Source organism: Sus scrofa, chromosome 9 (genome assembly GCF_054392235.1).
Source record: "Sus scrofa isolate SSC_HxYL_T2T_F1_AM1 chromosome 9, Sscrofa_HxYL_maternal_Yorkshire_Landrace_v2.0, whole genome shotgun sequence".
NCBI classification, from domain to species: Eukaryota; Metazoa; Chordata; class Mammalia; order Artiodactyla; family Suidae; genus Sus; species Sus scrofa.
The window spans coordinates 50,727,771-50,742,910 of NC_139391.1; the positions used below are offsets into that span (position 1 = coordinate 50,727,771).

The window sequence follows — 15,140 nt, forward strand, 5'->3', positions numbered from 1 at the left end:
GACCATCTCTCAAACTTTGCTTTATGGGTAATTCTTTAGAGTTTTACCTATTGCAGTAAGGCAGACAAATCAGCAAATTAAAAGTCAAATCTGTTACCTCCAGAATTGTATCAACGTCTATAAATTATGATCCAGGAGAAATTACTTTATAACACTGATGCATATTGCCCAGGACAAACCGTGCTGAGATCTTAGCTATGGTTCAGAAATGTCTGCACATCAGAAGTCTCTTCTGCAAACCCCAGACTCAGATCTTACCTCAATGAGCACAGATTGCCCCAGTGGCTCGGCTAACCACTCCAAGCTTTCTCTATCCTCATGGAAAATTACTCTGTCCTCCCAGAGCTCTCTGTATGGATAATCTTCAGAAGTCTCCAGAACCTGGGGAGAGTGAATGGGTGAAATAGAAAGCCCCAGAAACCAAGGAACCTGGCTGCCAGTGTTTTTTGTTTTTTGTTTTTTTTTTTTTTTTTGGCTTTTCAGCGTCTCAACCACGGAGTATGCAAGTTCCCAGGCTAGGGGTCAAATCAGAGCTACAGCTGCTGGCCCACGCCACAGCCACAGCCACATGGGATCTGAGCTGCGTCTGTGACCTACACCACAGCTCATGGCAACACCAGATCAATGAGCAAGGCCACGGATTGAACCCACATCCTTATGGATACTAGTCGGACTCATTTCCACTGTGTCACAACAGGAACTCCCCAGTGTTCCTTTTTTAATTTCATGTGTGTGTGTGTACTTAGAAAGACAACAGCTGACCGAGTTAACCAAACCAGTCACCTAGAGTATTGTTACTGACCAGAATGAGAATTTCCTTGCTGAGCTCTTAAGCTTGTGGCCTTGTTATACCACCCACGTCCCTCTGGTGAACACTGGCACATACTGGTTTGAGAAACAGAAGAAACCAGGCACAGAAGACAGTCTCCCTTCTCATGCTTTAATCCCGCACCCTGTGCTCCATTTATGGAGGACGGGCTCCCCGGTCCTTGCCAAGCCCACAATCGAGGGCTGAGGTTCGAAACTATTATGCCTCATCCTTTACCAGGCTCCTTCATTCTTAAGTACATGGAAATGAATCACTTAAGACAAAGCAAACAATGCAAATACATGAAAGCCATTTACTCCAGGGAAATTCTTCAGGGCCCAGGTTTCCCTGGCGTCAGAGAACGAAGAGGGGATGATGGGGGTGGGGTATCGGGAGAAGTCTGGATGGCCTTGGACAGCAGCAACAACTTTTTAATTTTCCCAGAATCTGAGCTCAGATCTCCAGCTTTCTTCACATAAGTGAAGTGACCCAGTCCATCACGATCCTACAATGATTAAAGTGCCTCTGACACTGTTTCAACATCCCCTCACAGACCCATGTGAGGAGGATGGGGTGGGTGGGCTTGTATGTGTGTGGGAGTGTATATGATTTCATGACTTTAATTAGGCGTGACCGAATCCCTCAGCACCCAAATCTCACCTGTGGCAGAGTAAGTACTGGGGACAAAGCCAAGAGATTGGTAGAACAGGAGGGCTAGGTGTGAACATTCTGACAGGAAAAAAACCCCACGAGCAAAGAGGCTTCCGACTAGGTCCTCCTTTCAAGCCGCATCTGGCACCTGGTGTCATTCTGACAATGGAGAAGGGAGGAGCCTAACAAGGTCCAAAGGAAGTAGCCTTGACGTTTTTGCCCATCAGACACCTCACGCAACTCTCCCCGGAATGAAAGGAAAGTGCATGGTGAAGGAGGGAATCAGTGAGAGGTGTGTGCAGTTGACCTGGGAAAGGGCGGCAGAGCCATCAGGATGCCGATCACCTGCCTTGATCAGGGCTGTGTGCTTTAAAATTTGACCCCAGTAAGGACAGAATCCTGAAGGCTGGTCCCTTACCAAACCTCAGAGCTTGTCCTGGGCCACTGTGAACTGGAGGCTGTTAACAAGTCTTTAGGATAAGTAACAGCCTGTTTGGGGGGCAAATATAAAACCACAACCTTAAGTCTTCTAATGCTCCCACTTTGCACCTGTGAGGTGAAGGCAAGGAGAGGCCTCAATTCAGGTGAACTCTGGCAAGAAAATCTCCTCAAGGTGTAGAAGGCTGAGAGGTTCTGCCCAGGGGCTTGTTTAGTCGTGGGAAGAGGTTACAGAGATCTGGGCAGACCCCCTAGAAAAGGTCTTCCCAGGCCAACAAGTGGGCTTCTCCTGGCCCACCCTGGCAAGCGGCTGAAGGCAGGTGTCTGCCCGTGGGGGCCTGGCTAGGTCTTTTCTGAGTGGGTCCTCTGGTGCCTGATTAAGTGGTAGCCTCTGCTGAAGCTCTTCCCGCAGGTAGGGCACGTGAACGGCTTCTCACCAGTGTGTGTCCTTTGATGCCTGACCAGGTGGTCCCTGCGACTGAAGCTTTTCCCACACTCGGTGCATCGGCACGGCCTCACCGAGGCGTGTCCTCTCAGGTGCTTGGCGAAGGCGGCGCTGTGGCTGAAGCAGCGCCCACACTCGCTGCACAGATAGAGCTCCTCGGCTGCATGCGTCTTGCGGTGAGCCAGGTACCGCCTGTGGTCGCTGAAGTCCTCGCCACACTCCCCGCACAGGTAGGGTTTGCCCCCAAGGTGGATTCTTTGGTGTGTTGTGAGCACGGATTTCTGGCTGAAGCTTTTGCCACAAATAGTACAGAAGAAGGGCTTTTCCCCCGTGTGTGTCCGCTGGTGCCTTACCAGGTCTGAAGTCCAGCGGAAGTGTTTCCCACAGTCGTCGCATCTGTAGGGTTTCTCAATGGGTGGGATTCTCTCGGCCTGGACCAGAGGGGAGGGCTCATCCGCATTCTTGCGGTTTAGGGGATATTTATAAGAGGCGCTCATCTTGTGAACCTTTTGGTGCCTGGCGAGGTGTGAGCTCCGAGTGTAACTTTTCCCGCACTCCATACACTTATAGGGCTTCTCCCCTGTGTGAGTTCTCAGGTGTCTGACAAGGTGCGAGTTACACGTGAAGCTTTTCCCGCACACCGGACAGTCATGGTGCCTCCCTGACATGGGCTGGAGAGGCAGGGTTTCCCGAAGACTCGTTAAGCTATTAACCTGAGATGTGTTTGTGCCACATCTTCTTCCGTTAAGTCTGCCTGGACCGTCTTCGAAGACGATTTCCCAGTCTGGGGTCTGGTGAACTTCCGTGTCTCCCAGAACAGACCTGTGCAGATCCTCCACGCTCACATCTTCGGGCTCAGGATACTCTTCCTCGTCTTCACTCCTGTCTCCTGCAGAAGGGAGAGAGGAGGAGAAGGTAAGCTGCAGAGGCGATGATGCCTTCTGCACAACGGGGAGATCTGCAGAGTCTGGGGAGGGCAAGACCATACAGAAAGAGTCCCTTATTTCTCAGTGCAAGAGGCCGGGGAAGAAGGAAATAACCAGTCCACCGAAGGCCTGCATGTGCTAGGCACTTTCTCAGAGATGATCTCGTGCTGCCACCAGCCTTCATGTGGACACATACCATTATCCTCCTTTTACAAATGTGGAACTTGGGGATCAAGAGTTTAAGTGAACTGCTTAGAAAATGGTAGAGCTGTAATTCCACATGTTCCTTTTTTCCGTTTTTTTTTTTTTTTTTTTTTTAATTATTATTATTTTTTCTGTTACCATTTTGCATTACAGATCCCTCAAACCATGATGGGGTGAAGGGGGGCAGGGCGACGGGAGAATCTGGCTTCCGAGGGAGACAGCAGGATTGGCTGACATGTTAGAAGAACTGGTGAGAGGGGTCCCCCTGGGGGCGAGAGGAACGCTGGCCAGAGAACTGCCAGCTGGGGCGGCGGTGGGGCAGGGAAGTTGGGAAGACTCCCTTCACCGCCTCTCACCTGTGTACGTGAAACTCAGGATGTCTGGCTCTTGAGGCTCTGGGATATCTGGGGTCGAACGCTCTTCTTCTTCAATGTGGGCGATCTCGTCTAGTCTGGGGATTGGAAATGCTGCTCGAGAGAGGGAAAACAGGACATCACGACTGGTTCCACAGTTCCCTGTGTCAAGAGCAGATCTTTTCTGTTTGACAGATTATAGGACAAACACAGGCAGGTCAGTAGGGCAAACCTTCAGCACCTCTGACGGGTGCTGCATAGCTCTGGCCTTTCACCCATAACTCAATAATCACACAGCTGTCAGTGTCACCCTTTTCCCATACTCAGGTAAGCAGATGATCTCCAACTTAATTCAGTGCTTGTTTCAAAACTGAGATGCTTACCCACTTACACTAAACTAAAACTCACACTAAATCTACACTAGTTTAGCTTTATTGTGTTGTTAGAGGTTTCCAACCACTTTCTAGGCACTGTCTCTTCCCTTTAACTAAGAAGGATATCATCATCTTCCTCAGCTCTCCTTCAACCTCACTGGCGGGGTGGCCACAAGAGAAGTGGAATACATAAAATCTAAGGTCTCAGACGCCCTTAATTTCCAACAAGAAAAGATCTGACACTCTAGAAACACTTGAAATTCCTTACACAGGGAGACCACAATTCCACAGTCCTCTTCCAAGACATATTCCCCATAGAACTCTTTCTGGGTGGGATCCAGATCACTCCACTGGTCCTGGGAGAAGCATACAGCCACATCCTTGAAAGTTACCAATCCCTGAAACGACACAAGGATTTCATTAAAATCTGATTCTTCATGGAGCCTCATATTTTGTTCTTTAGAATGAAGGGGTACTGATACGGGCAGAGTCCACCCAGGAGACAAAGACACTCAAATGCGATGCTTGGTTCCCTCCCTTTCAGGAAATTTGTGCTTCACCCTCTGTCACTACTTCCCACGTTCCTGCCTTTGCACTGGCCCTCTTCCTGCTCCCTCCATCCCACAACTTTCGCTCAGCATCAGACTATGTTCTTCTTCCTGAGGATATTGTTCAAATACAAGAAAAGGAGTTCCCATTGTGGCTCAGCGGGTTAAGGACCTGTGTTGCTGCTGTGAGGATGCAGGTTTGATCCCTGGCCTTGCTCAGTGAGTTAAGGAGCCACTGTTGCTGCAAGCTGCAGTGTGGTCGCAGATGACACTCGGATCCAGTGTTGCTGTGGCTGTGGTGTAGGCCACAGCTGCAGTCCCAATCTGCACTGGAACTTCCATGTGCTACAGGTGCAGCCATAAAAAGAAAATAAATAAATAAAAATAAAAAATAAAACACAAGAACAGTCTTAGAAGTCATCATTCAACTCCCCACTGATGCACTAATGCTACCTACCTTTCTACAGAAATTCATCTTTAGGACACTTTCCCTAACCAACTTCACCTAATCACACATCCCTTTCACAGAGCATAACATAAACAGGACTTGCTTCTTCAGTTAGACTACAAACTATAAAACAAAGATGAACTCTATTCCTTTTTTCTCCAGCCACATTAGCTTAGTCTAGTTTAGTTTCGAGGTCCCTGACCATGGTGAATGCTTCATAAACGTCATGGCCTGACTGAACACAGCCCCTGGAAGAGGACAGCACCCCAAATCTGAAATCATTTCCGCATCCTTGCAAATGACTATCAAGCTTATTCCTTAAAACCAAACATAAACTCTCGTTGGACAACTTCCAAGTGGTACTGGATGTTACAAAATAATCCCGTTTTGTTTGTCCCTCTGATTGGTGGGAAATCCAAAGGCTTTGGAGCCTGAGGATCCAACTGCGATGTTATAAATGATCTCAACCCCTGGCACATGCAGAAGTGAGGACTCAAACTGGCAAAAGGAGAGTGGAAATCTGTGTCCCTTCTGACCTGTTCAGTGATGGTTAATGCCTAGTGATTCCTCAAATTCTCTGTGGTATAAACAGAAACCAAGGCATACCTGTGATAGAGCAGTTAGAAGGGCCACCACCTCTGGGTTTGCAGGGTTCCTCTCTTCGGGAAGGGCTGGGTTCTGGGGCACTGAAACCTCTGGGAAGGAAAGAAAGCAGAGATCAGCTACAGGCAGGGCAGCCCTACAGGTGGCAAAGAGCTGAGTGTCCCCATCGTCTTTGGTGGGAAGGTGGGATCAAGACACCGGCCTAAGGGTAGCTCGAGTCATCCCAATGCCACCACCTGTGGGAATGCCAGGAGAATAACCAAGAGCCCTGCTAGACAACCTGCTCACAGGGGGCCTCTGGCTAGTGCTGACTCCTCTCGACTCCCTGTGTCCTATGACTTCCTCCCCTTACCATCTACCCAGCTTCCTCGGTATGGGAGAAAGTGCCCCCTCCCCTCACTCTGCCACGATCCCCCCTTTCTGCTGAGGCTTCCCACCGCTCTCCTGCAGGGGCTGGAACTCCAACTCCTGGCACAGGCTCTGCTCTTCTGGTGCCCCCAGATCTGGGCTCTGTGTGGTCTCCTCAGGGGACTCCTCGGGGGTCAAGGTCTGTGCAGGATCCTGAAGCTCACTAGGTGACTCGGGCTCTGCTCCTGGATGCACTGTCTCCTCTGACAGGACCTCCTGGCCATGAACATGGACAGTCACCTGGGAATAATTCCAACTTCCAGTCACCATGGAGTCAGGAGGAAAGTCTTGGTTGTCATCAGGGACTATTTTAGGAGAAGCTGCCGAGAGAAAAACTCCCAGGGGGACCCAGATGAGGAGGGGAAACTCTGGGCCCCCTGGGCCAGGCAAGGACAGAGCTGAGGTTAATCCCACCCGGACAAGACGGGAGACAGTCAACAGTCAGACACTGTGCAGCTTTCTCATTTCCCAAAACCCTGTCCATCCCCAGGGCTCTAAGGTCCGACCTCCCCATCTTCGCCTACCCCACCTGCAACTCTCTGTTGTGTGCTTCCCTCTATGGTGTCCTGGAAGGGGGATTCTCTGACGGAGGGTCTGAGAACCTCTGAGCAAGTCACAAAATTCTCCTCCCCAGGAAATGGAGATTCAAGATCCAAAGACGGGAAAACTAAAGATGTGTCACGAAAGATGGTCCCTAGGCAGGTATTTCAAAAACCAGAAGGTCACACTCACACACACACACACAAACATGTGCACTCCTCTGTCCCCGGGAGCATATGGATCTAGGTTCAGGCCAAGGGCAGAGCCAATTAAATTTATGGGGTAATTTTTGTGAGCAAATCCATCCTTCCAGCAAACGGACCCCCTCCACATCACACAGATCAGGACTCCCCCTCCTCACCCACCGCCTTGGTCTCCTGGGTTGTTTCTGCAAACCCTCCACCAGTGTCACTGCCTCCTCGCCGCTCTCTGGCCTCTGGCCCCGCACCCAGCTCTGCAATTCACCAGGCAAGACAGTAAGGAACTGTTCCAGCACGAGCAGCTCTAAGATCTGCTCCTTTGTCCTCCTCTCTGGCCTCAGCCACTGATGACACAGTTCTCGGAGTCGGATGAGAGCTTCTCGAGGGCTTGCTGCCTCCTGGTATCGAAAGCGTCGGAAGTTCTGGTGTGATGTCTCAAGCACAGGGTCATCCCTCTGTGAGACAGACTCTGGCCTACAGGTGAAATCATCTTCCAATTTCACCATGAGAATTCCCTCTTCTTCCCACAGGTCCTGGTCCTCTGGTTCCAAGGCTGTAGCCATTGTCCGGCTCCAGGGTGGTCTCACACCATCTAGAGCTCACACCGTCATTCCCCCTGTCTCAGCCTGGGCACAAGGGGTTTCTCCCAAGGGACCTGGGGTAAAGAAGGAAAGACAGACAGTAGTATGAGTGTGGCAGTAAACACATGAATAAGAGTTCTGAGCTCGATCGTAATTCTGCACACATCACACTTGCTCAAACTTAAATCCCCTTCCCCCCATCTCGATAACCACATGGTGTAAACAGATCTAGTTGGAATAGTTTGATCTACGCCTGAGGGTAGGTTCTCCCGCTCCTCTTCCTAGGCAAGGTTCACACACCACAGGAAAATACAAAAACACTGCATTTCTACTTCATGAAACTTCTGAACTTGATAGGAAAACGGCTAGGAGAAAGCACACTCACAATCCCCTGCTAAAAATGCGGTACTGACCGCAATGTTTTACACACACCAGGGTATATGGTCTAAGGAGAGATACATCAACAGGGCTGAAATAAACAGGGAAAATGCTTGATGGAGTTTCACTATGAACTGAACCACACTCCGTATTAATTTCTTCTGTAAAACGGGGACTCTCGGGGCGCTCCCGTCGTGGCTCAGTGGTTAGCGAATCCAACTAGGAACCATGAGGTTGTGGATTCGATCTCTCGCCTCGCTCAGTGGGTTAAGGACCCGGCGTTGCCATGAGCTGTGCTGTAGGTTGCAGATGTGGCTCGGATCCCGCGTTGCTGTGGCTGTGGTGTAGGCCGGTGGCCACAGCTCCGATTGGACCCCTAGCCTGAGAACCTCCATATGCCACGGGTTCGGCCCTAGAAAAGACAAAAAAATTAAAAAATGGGGACTCTCAGAGATTTGAAGGGAGGATTGTATGAGATAAAGTGAAGAAAGCACTTACACAGTGGCTGGCACATAGGCATACCCCCAAAAGCAACCTTCCTCTTAAGATATCTTTAAGTGGAAGACCTCCAGACCCTCAAACTTGAGTGCTCAAAACTAAATTCATAGTTCTGGCTCCCACACCCACCCCTCCTCTTGGAACCCTCTCTTGGCCAAGATCATCACTTTTTAAGTAAACACTCAACTTTATAATCTTTGGCTTCGACTCTGACTCTTCCCCATTGTTTACGGCTCATTAAACCAATTCTACCTCTTAAGCCTCTAAATCTGTTTCCTTATGCCCGAGTTTGAGCCCTCATCTCTTGCCTGGCTTACTGCCATAACTTCCTATCTGGGATCCCTGTAGTACTCAGTTCTGAGCAAAGCACAACAGACTTGTGGAGCTTTTGCAAAACGCAGAATTCTACGTCAATCCTCTGGATATTCTGGTTCAAGTCAATCTTGGCAGCTGTATCTTTAGAAATGCTACATGTCGTTCTGATGAGCGTCCTGGCTGAGAAACACCTAGGCTGTGGAAGGTTAAGAGTGAGAATCCTGGAGTTCCTGTTGTGGCGAAGAGGAAATGAATCTGACTAGGAACCATGAGGTTGCGGGTTCGACCCCTGGCCTTGCTCAGTGGGTTAAGGATCTGGCATTGCTGTGAGCCGTGGTGTAGGTCACAGACTCGGCTTGGATCCCGAGTTGCTGTGGCTGTGGCGTAGGCTGGCGGCTACAGCTCTGACTGGACTCCTAGCTGGGGAACCTCCATATGCCATGGGTGCGGCCCTAAAAAGACAAAAAGACAAAAAAAAAAAAAAAAAAAAAAAAGGGTGAAAATCCTGGCTGTACTGTTTACTAGGTGTGGGGCCATGGTCAAGTTCTTTGTCTGTTTCCCCATCTGCAGAAGGGAGGTACAGATGGGATCCATCTAACAGGGTTACTATGAGGAATATCTGGGAAGGGCTTAGAAGAGTGGCAGTGCCCAGTGGTAACTCATCTTCCTAAACTGTAGTTCCAACAGCATCACTCAACATTTAAAAATAGTAACTGTGCACTGTTAGTAAGATCAGTGCCAAAATTCCTGGCATGGCACATGAAGCTTTTCTCAACCAGCCCACAATTTATTTTTCAAGCCTCAGAGCCTCCCCTTTTCCCTGTATCACCTGCTATAATGAATGCACTTCTGACCTCCCCCCAGTATCTTTCCAGGACTCCAAGCCCGTAAGTCTGTTCCTTCTGCATGAAATGCTGTGTGTGTATTCCTATTTCTTCTCAACAGGTTCCCTCGTCTTCACTCCCAGGATTTATAGTTTAGGTCTTCATCTGTTCTTCTCTGGGTTACTTACTGCAACTGCCTCTAAAGTGTGAGCTACCTGCCTCCAGATTTGTTTCCTTTAAGTTACCACTCAGTGAGTGAATCACAAAAGTGAGTGCTCTTGGCAAATCTGGTCCTACCCCTTCTCTAGTTAAGATCCTCACTCCTCCCCGTCTGGTAAGTGAAATACCAACTTCTAAGTATTATGTGTAAGGTTGACCTTCACCCTGTTATTTCCTTTGCCTTCCTCTCCAATCCTTTCAAACACACACACACGCACACACACATTGTGCATGTGAAACACAAAAAAGCCCTATCTTTTAGGATTTTGAACACGCCAATCCTTCTGCCTTTTTCATTAGGTTAAACTTGTCTTTCAAGATATAGCTAGGTAAGGCTCCACATATTCTGAGATGCTTCTTTGATTCCATTCCCCCCTACCCTTAGACATGGTTAGAAATTATTCTGCTTCCCTAGCAACCTGGGCACATCCGTATCACAAAACCTGTCAGGTTACACTGCTATTGTTTATCTTTCCTGTGAAACTCCTTGAAGATGGGGACTGTGCTTTGACCAACCTCTAATATCTAAATAACAAAACACACCGAAAAAATGCATCTAAATGAATAAGCCTCTACTTTGGGGTTTTCTTCCTACCTTAACAGGAAGAATCAATCTTTTCTTCCATATGTTTCTACTCTTTTTTATTCACCAAATCTTGTTAATTCTACCTTCTAAATCTTTCAAATCCACCCATCTCATCTCCACCGCTATTCCCCTGGTAGAGCCATTATGACCCACTAATGAGCAGACAGGACCTCTTTTTAAAAAGATGGTACAGGAGTTCCTGTCATGGCACAGTGGAAATGAATCCGACTAGGAACCATGAGGTTGCGGGTTCAATCCCTGGCCTCGCTCAGTGGGTCAAGGATCTGGCATTGCTGTGTGAGCTGTGGTGTAGGTCGCAGACGAGGCTCAGATCCTGCATTGCAGTGGCTCTGGTGTAGGCCGGCAGCTGTAGCTCCCATTCGACCCCTAGCCTGGGAACCTCCACATGCTGCAGGTGCTGCTCTAAAAAGCAAAAAATAAAAATAAATAAATAAAAATAAAAAGATGGTACAGAATTCCCACTGTGCTGCAATGGGATGGCAAGGGGGTGTGTGTGGAGCACTGGGATGCAGGTTTGATACCTGGCCTGGCACAGTGGGTTAAGGATCCTGCCTTGCCGCAGAGCAACTGCGACTCAGATCTGATCCCTAGCCTGGGATCTCCACATGCTGCTGGCTGGCCAAAAAAGAAAAGAAAAAAAAAAGATATCCTCAGCCCCTGTGATGGCACTGGCACTTACATGTTAGGGGAACCACTTGGTTCAAGTTTCACCAGTGGTCTTCCTGGTGCCAGCCCTTCCAGTCTCCTCGCCATGTGCCACCTGAGGGGTTCTTCATTTTCCAATCTTTTCCTGCTTCACTACAACTACCTCAGGTTCGCCTTTGAGGTTACCATGGCTGGAACAGGCTGTCTGATGCACTGCTGCCCATCAAATGCGTTTAATCTCAAAGACCAAATTATTCATTTTTATTATCTGTCTCTTAAATTGCTTTTCATGTACGCCTATTTCATTTTTCCATTACCCTCTGATATTTGCTACTTCACGACCATGGTGTTTTAGTTACTTCCTAGATCTTACTTACTCAATCTACCTTACTTTATGGTGGTTTGTTTTCACTGGTGGTTTGTAATTTTTTATGTTTTCTGACTATTTTCTTTGAGAGTCCTGAGAGCCCTAAGTTATAAAAGTGAGCCCTCTGAACAAAATTTAATTTGCTTCTACCTAAGTACTAATGGTTTCAATGATCTGAACTTCTCGGAGTATTTCTGAATTATGCTGACAGCGTACTACTGGGGCCTCAGCCTCTGAGCAATTTTTGTCCCACCCAAGGCTAAGGAAGCCAACACTTCCTGGCCCTTTCTGCTTGATTAGTAGACAGATTTTCATGGTGTAACCCTTCATGACTCCGGGCTGGCAGCTGGTTCTACTCCACAGTCCGTCCCATCTCTGCCAGTCCCCAATTCTTATCTCCTTGCTGGAGATCAGAACTCCAAATGCGGAGTTCCCGTCGTGGCGCAGTGGTTAACGAATCCTACTAGGAACCATGAGGTTGCGGGTTCGGTCCCTGCCCTTGCTCAGTGGGTTAACGATCCGGCGTTGCCGTGAGCTGTGGTGTAGGTTGCAGATGCGGCTCGGATCCCGCGTTGCTGTGGCTCTGGCGTAGGCCGGTGGCTACAGCTCTGATTGGACCCCTAGCCTGGGAACCTCCATATGCCGCGGGAGCGGCCCAAGAAATAGCAACAACAACAACAACAAAAAAGACAAAAAGACAAAAAAAGACAAAAAAAGACCAAAAAAAAAAAAAGGACTCCAAATGCTAGATGCCTTTATTTTGATTTGAAATTTTCATGGGCTGTGGCAGAGTCAGACTGTACTCCCTCTTCTAGCTTTTATTTCTGGAACCTCTTCTAGCTTTTATTTCTGGAACTCACCTTTAGCTTGGGGACAGGGGAGCAGGGGAGCGACAGCATTTAAAAATGGGCAAGAGCCAGGTCCACATTACCTCCTCCTGTAGAACTGCAGTTATGTTGGAGTGGTGAACTTTCTCACATACAAAAATCAGTCAACAGCTTCATACATTCCACAGGACAAAATTTAAACTCCTTGCAATTTGATTCTCAAGGGCCTTCAAGACCTGGGCCCTACCCACTGCTCTTCGCCCATAAGTGCCGCTCGGTTGAAGGTCACTGCCCAAAATGTACTGCTCTTTTCTACACCCTCACTGGGCTTTCATGACGCTGTTGACTCTGCCTCAAATACCCTTTTTCCATCCCCTTTACTTGGTTAAATCTCCTCATCCTTCAAATCTGCTTTCTCTGGTCCTTCCAGATTGCCTGCACAGGGACTTGGACCCTATCTCAGAGCACATATAAATATCCATCTTTCTGTGCAGTAAGAACCTTCATCCTCCTGTTTAATTCTCCAGACTGTAAAGCTCTGAGGACAGGACCATACAACACCAGCTCAATGCCTATCACACAAGTATTCGGGCACAGAACACATTAAGTCTTTTTAAGTCTTGCTTCGGAAGAAGAGATCCAGTAGCTTATTCTTATTCGTTCATTTGTCCAGTAAACAGTGGTAGACAAATGAATAAATAAGGAAAAAACATTCGTCGTTTGGATTGTGAATAAAACAGAATACTCTTAATGGTTCCTTTTTTTTTTTTTTGTCTTTTTGCTATTTCTTGGGCTAATCCCGTGGCATATGGAGGTTCCCAGGCTAGGGGTGGAATTGGAGCTGTAGCTGCCAGCCTACGCCAGAGCCACAGCAACTCGGGACCCGAGCCGCGTCTGCAACCTACACCACAGCTCACGGCAACGCCGGATCGTTAACCCACTGAACAAGGGCAGGGACCGAACCCGCAACCTCATGGTTCCTAGTCAGATTCGTTAACCACTGTGCCACGACGGGAACTCCATCTTAGTGGTTCCTAAAGTCATGAAACTACAACTCATCCCAAGGAATCAGGCTGCCTTGGAATAATCCATATACAAGTCACATAAAGCTGTGTGTTTGAAATAAAAAAAAAAATTCCTTTGAAGATCTTTTTTTTTTTTTTCTTTTTTGGCCACACCCAAAGCATATGGAGGTTCCTAGGCCTGGGATCACACCCTTGCTGCAGCCGCAACCTATGCCACAGCTGTGGACATGCCAGATCCTTAGCTCACTGCATTGGGCTGGGGATCCAACCCAAGCCATTGCAGAGACAACTCGCACCCTTAATCTATGCACCACAGCAGGAACTCCCTCCAATGAAGATCTGAATCAACCTTAATAAGCATAAAACTAGACACCAAGTAATTTAATGCAACTACAAAAATGATAATTTATTCAAGCTTCCCAATCCCAACACCTGCAAGGCAGGTAGAGATGGAATTGATATACGGAGTGTCTAGGTTCAATGAAGGGATCTCTATTATCTTAAAATTTGGAGAACATGCCCAGTGAAGCAGGCTAGGGACTCTCATTGTTTTCATATAGCTCAGTCCACAAGATTCCCTACTATAGATTCTATAAAATATGCATTGCTCTTAAGAGGGCTTTGCTCACCAAAGAAAGATTTCAACTGCATCACATAAAACCTGCTGATTGTAAATGCTCTTCAAAATTCATGGATTGCGAGTTCCTTTGCTTGTTTTGTATTTACTCTGGCAGCCTAGGAAGATGAGACGGAGGCAAACAGATCAGCAACAGTGGAATAAGGGGAGCCAGAGTTGTCCCTGGTAGGGCAAGAGATGGAAGAGGAGGTGGGCAGTGGAAGGAGCACCGGATCAGGTATCCAAAGATGTACGACCCAGCCCAGAGTCCCACGTACCTGGAACTGCTTTAAGGGTTTCCTGAAATAAGGTGCACAAGAGGCCTTGTAAAGGGTAAAGCCCTCTGCAGACAACCACTTTCTCCTACTTCACAGGACTAATTGAGATCTGCGAGAACTTATTAACTACAGACCCGAGAGAGAAAACGGGCTTTGCATTTTATTCTGGCTTACACTACAAGTCTGCCTTGTAATTTGTTGCCTTTGCTGTTCTAATGCCTTCCCTCAATGTCTGTTCTTGGAAGGGTTCCACAGTGACAAGAGAAAAACCCAACAAGATACTACAGAGAGACTGTGAAGCCAGGCCAGGAAGAATGAAAGATGTGGTTCCAGAAGGCTCTAAAATGATGTCTGGAGAGGTGCTTCACAAGCCTAGGCCTGGGCAGGCCCCAAACCTAGTCTCTTGAGTGTTTCTAGGACATCTGGGGCAGGACTAAGGAGGAGGTGTGGAAAAGGCAAGACCTGGAGTTCCCGTCGTGGCGCAGTGGTTAACGAATCCTACTAGGAACCATGAGGTTGCGGGTTCGGTCCCTGCCCTTGCTCAGTGGGTTGACGATCCGGCGTTGCCGTGAGCTGTGGTGTAGGTTGCAGGCGTGGCTCGGATCCCGCGTTGCTGTGGCTCTGGCGTAGGCCGGTGGCTGCAGCTCCGATTCGACCCCTAGCCTGGGAACCTCCATATGCCGCGGGAGCGGCCCAAGAAATAGCAACAAAACAACAACAACAACAACAAAAAAAAGAAAAGGCAAGACCTTCTTCCAGTCTTTGTTCAGCCGTCTCTGTCCATATGTGAGTGGGACACGTGCCCGTGAAGGAAGGCCCTAACTCAATTCTACTGACAAGAACAGAAAACTGCAGGCAGTGAAAAGATACCTGGGTTTCTACCCTAAATGTTACTACTTGGGGTGATCTTCCGAGACCCTGAATAGCAAGGTTTGTAGTCTTACAGTATCTAGGTAAAAGGAGATAATTAACCGTCAGAAGAAAACTAATCAGAGAAGTTTGAATGATTATATT

At 48.2% G+C, this 15,140-nt stretch overlaps 2 protein-coding genes across 8 annotated transcripts in view; both read right to left on the reverse strand.

Moving 5' to 3' along the window:
* SCN3B (sodium voltage-gated channel beta subunit 3) overlaps positions 1-381 on the reverse strand; it is a 75,774-nt gene extending 75,393 nt beyond the window's left edge. Inside the window, exon 1 of the mRNA XM_084976455.1 lies at positions 259-381. The gene's annotated coding sequence lies outside the window, so the exon portion shown is untranslated. The remainder of the gene's footprint in view (positions 1-258) is intronic.
* The window catches only part of ZNF202 (zinc finger protein 202), a 21,924-nt gene continuing 6,784 nt past the window's right edge, over positions 1-15,140 (reverse strand). Inside the window, exons 2-8 of one of the 7 annotated variants that reach the window (XM_021063039.2) lie at positions 7,108-7,601; positions 6,236-6,446; positions 5,802-5,890; positions 4,468-4,597; positions 3,829-3,939; positions 2,335-3,231; positions 1-381 (exon numbers count right to left, since the gene is read on the reverse strand). In XM_021063039.2, coding sequence (XP_020918698.2) covers positions 365-381; positions 2,335-3,231; positions 3,829-3,939; positions 4,468-4,597; positions 5,802-5,890; positions 6,236-6,446; positions 7,108-7,509 — 1,857 coding nt within the window. In that variant the 5' untranslated portion in view covers positions 7,510-7,601 and the 3' untranslated portion in view covers positions 1-364. Of the gene's footprint in view, positions 382-919; positions 3,232-3,828; positions 4,010-4,467; positions 4,598-4,919; positions 5,093-5,801; positions 5,891-6,235; positions 6,447-7,107; positions 7,602-15,140 lie in introns of those variants that run through there. The other 6 variants (XM_084976444.1, XM_084976446.1, XM_003357336.6 and 3 more) reach the window with 6 other exon arrangements.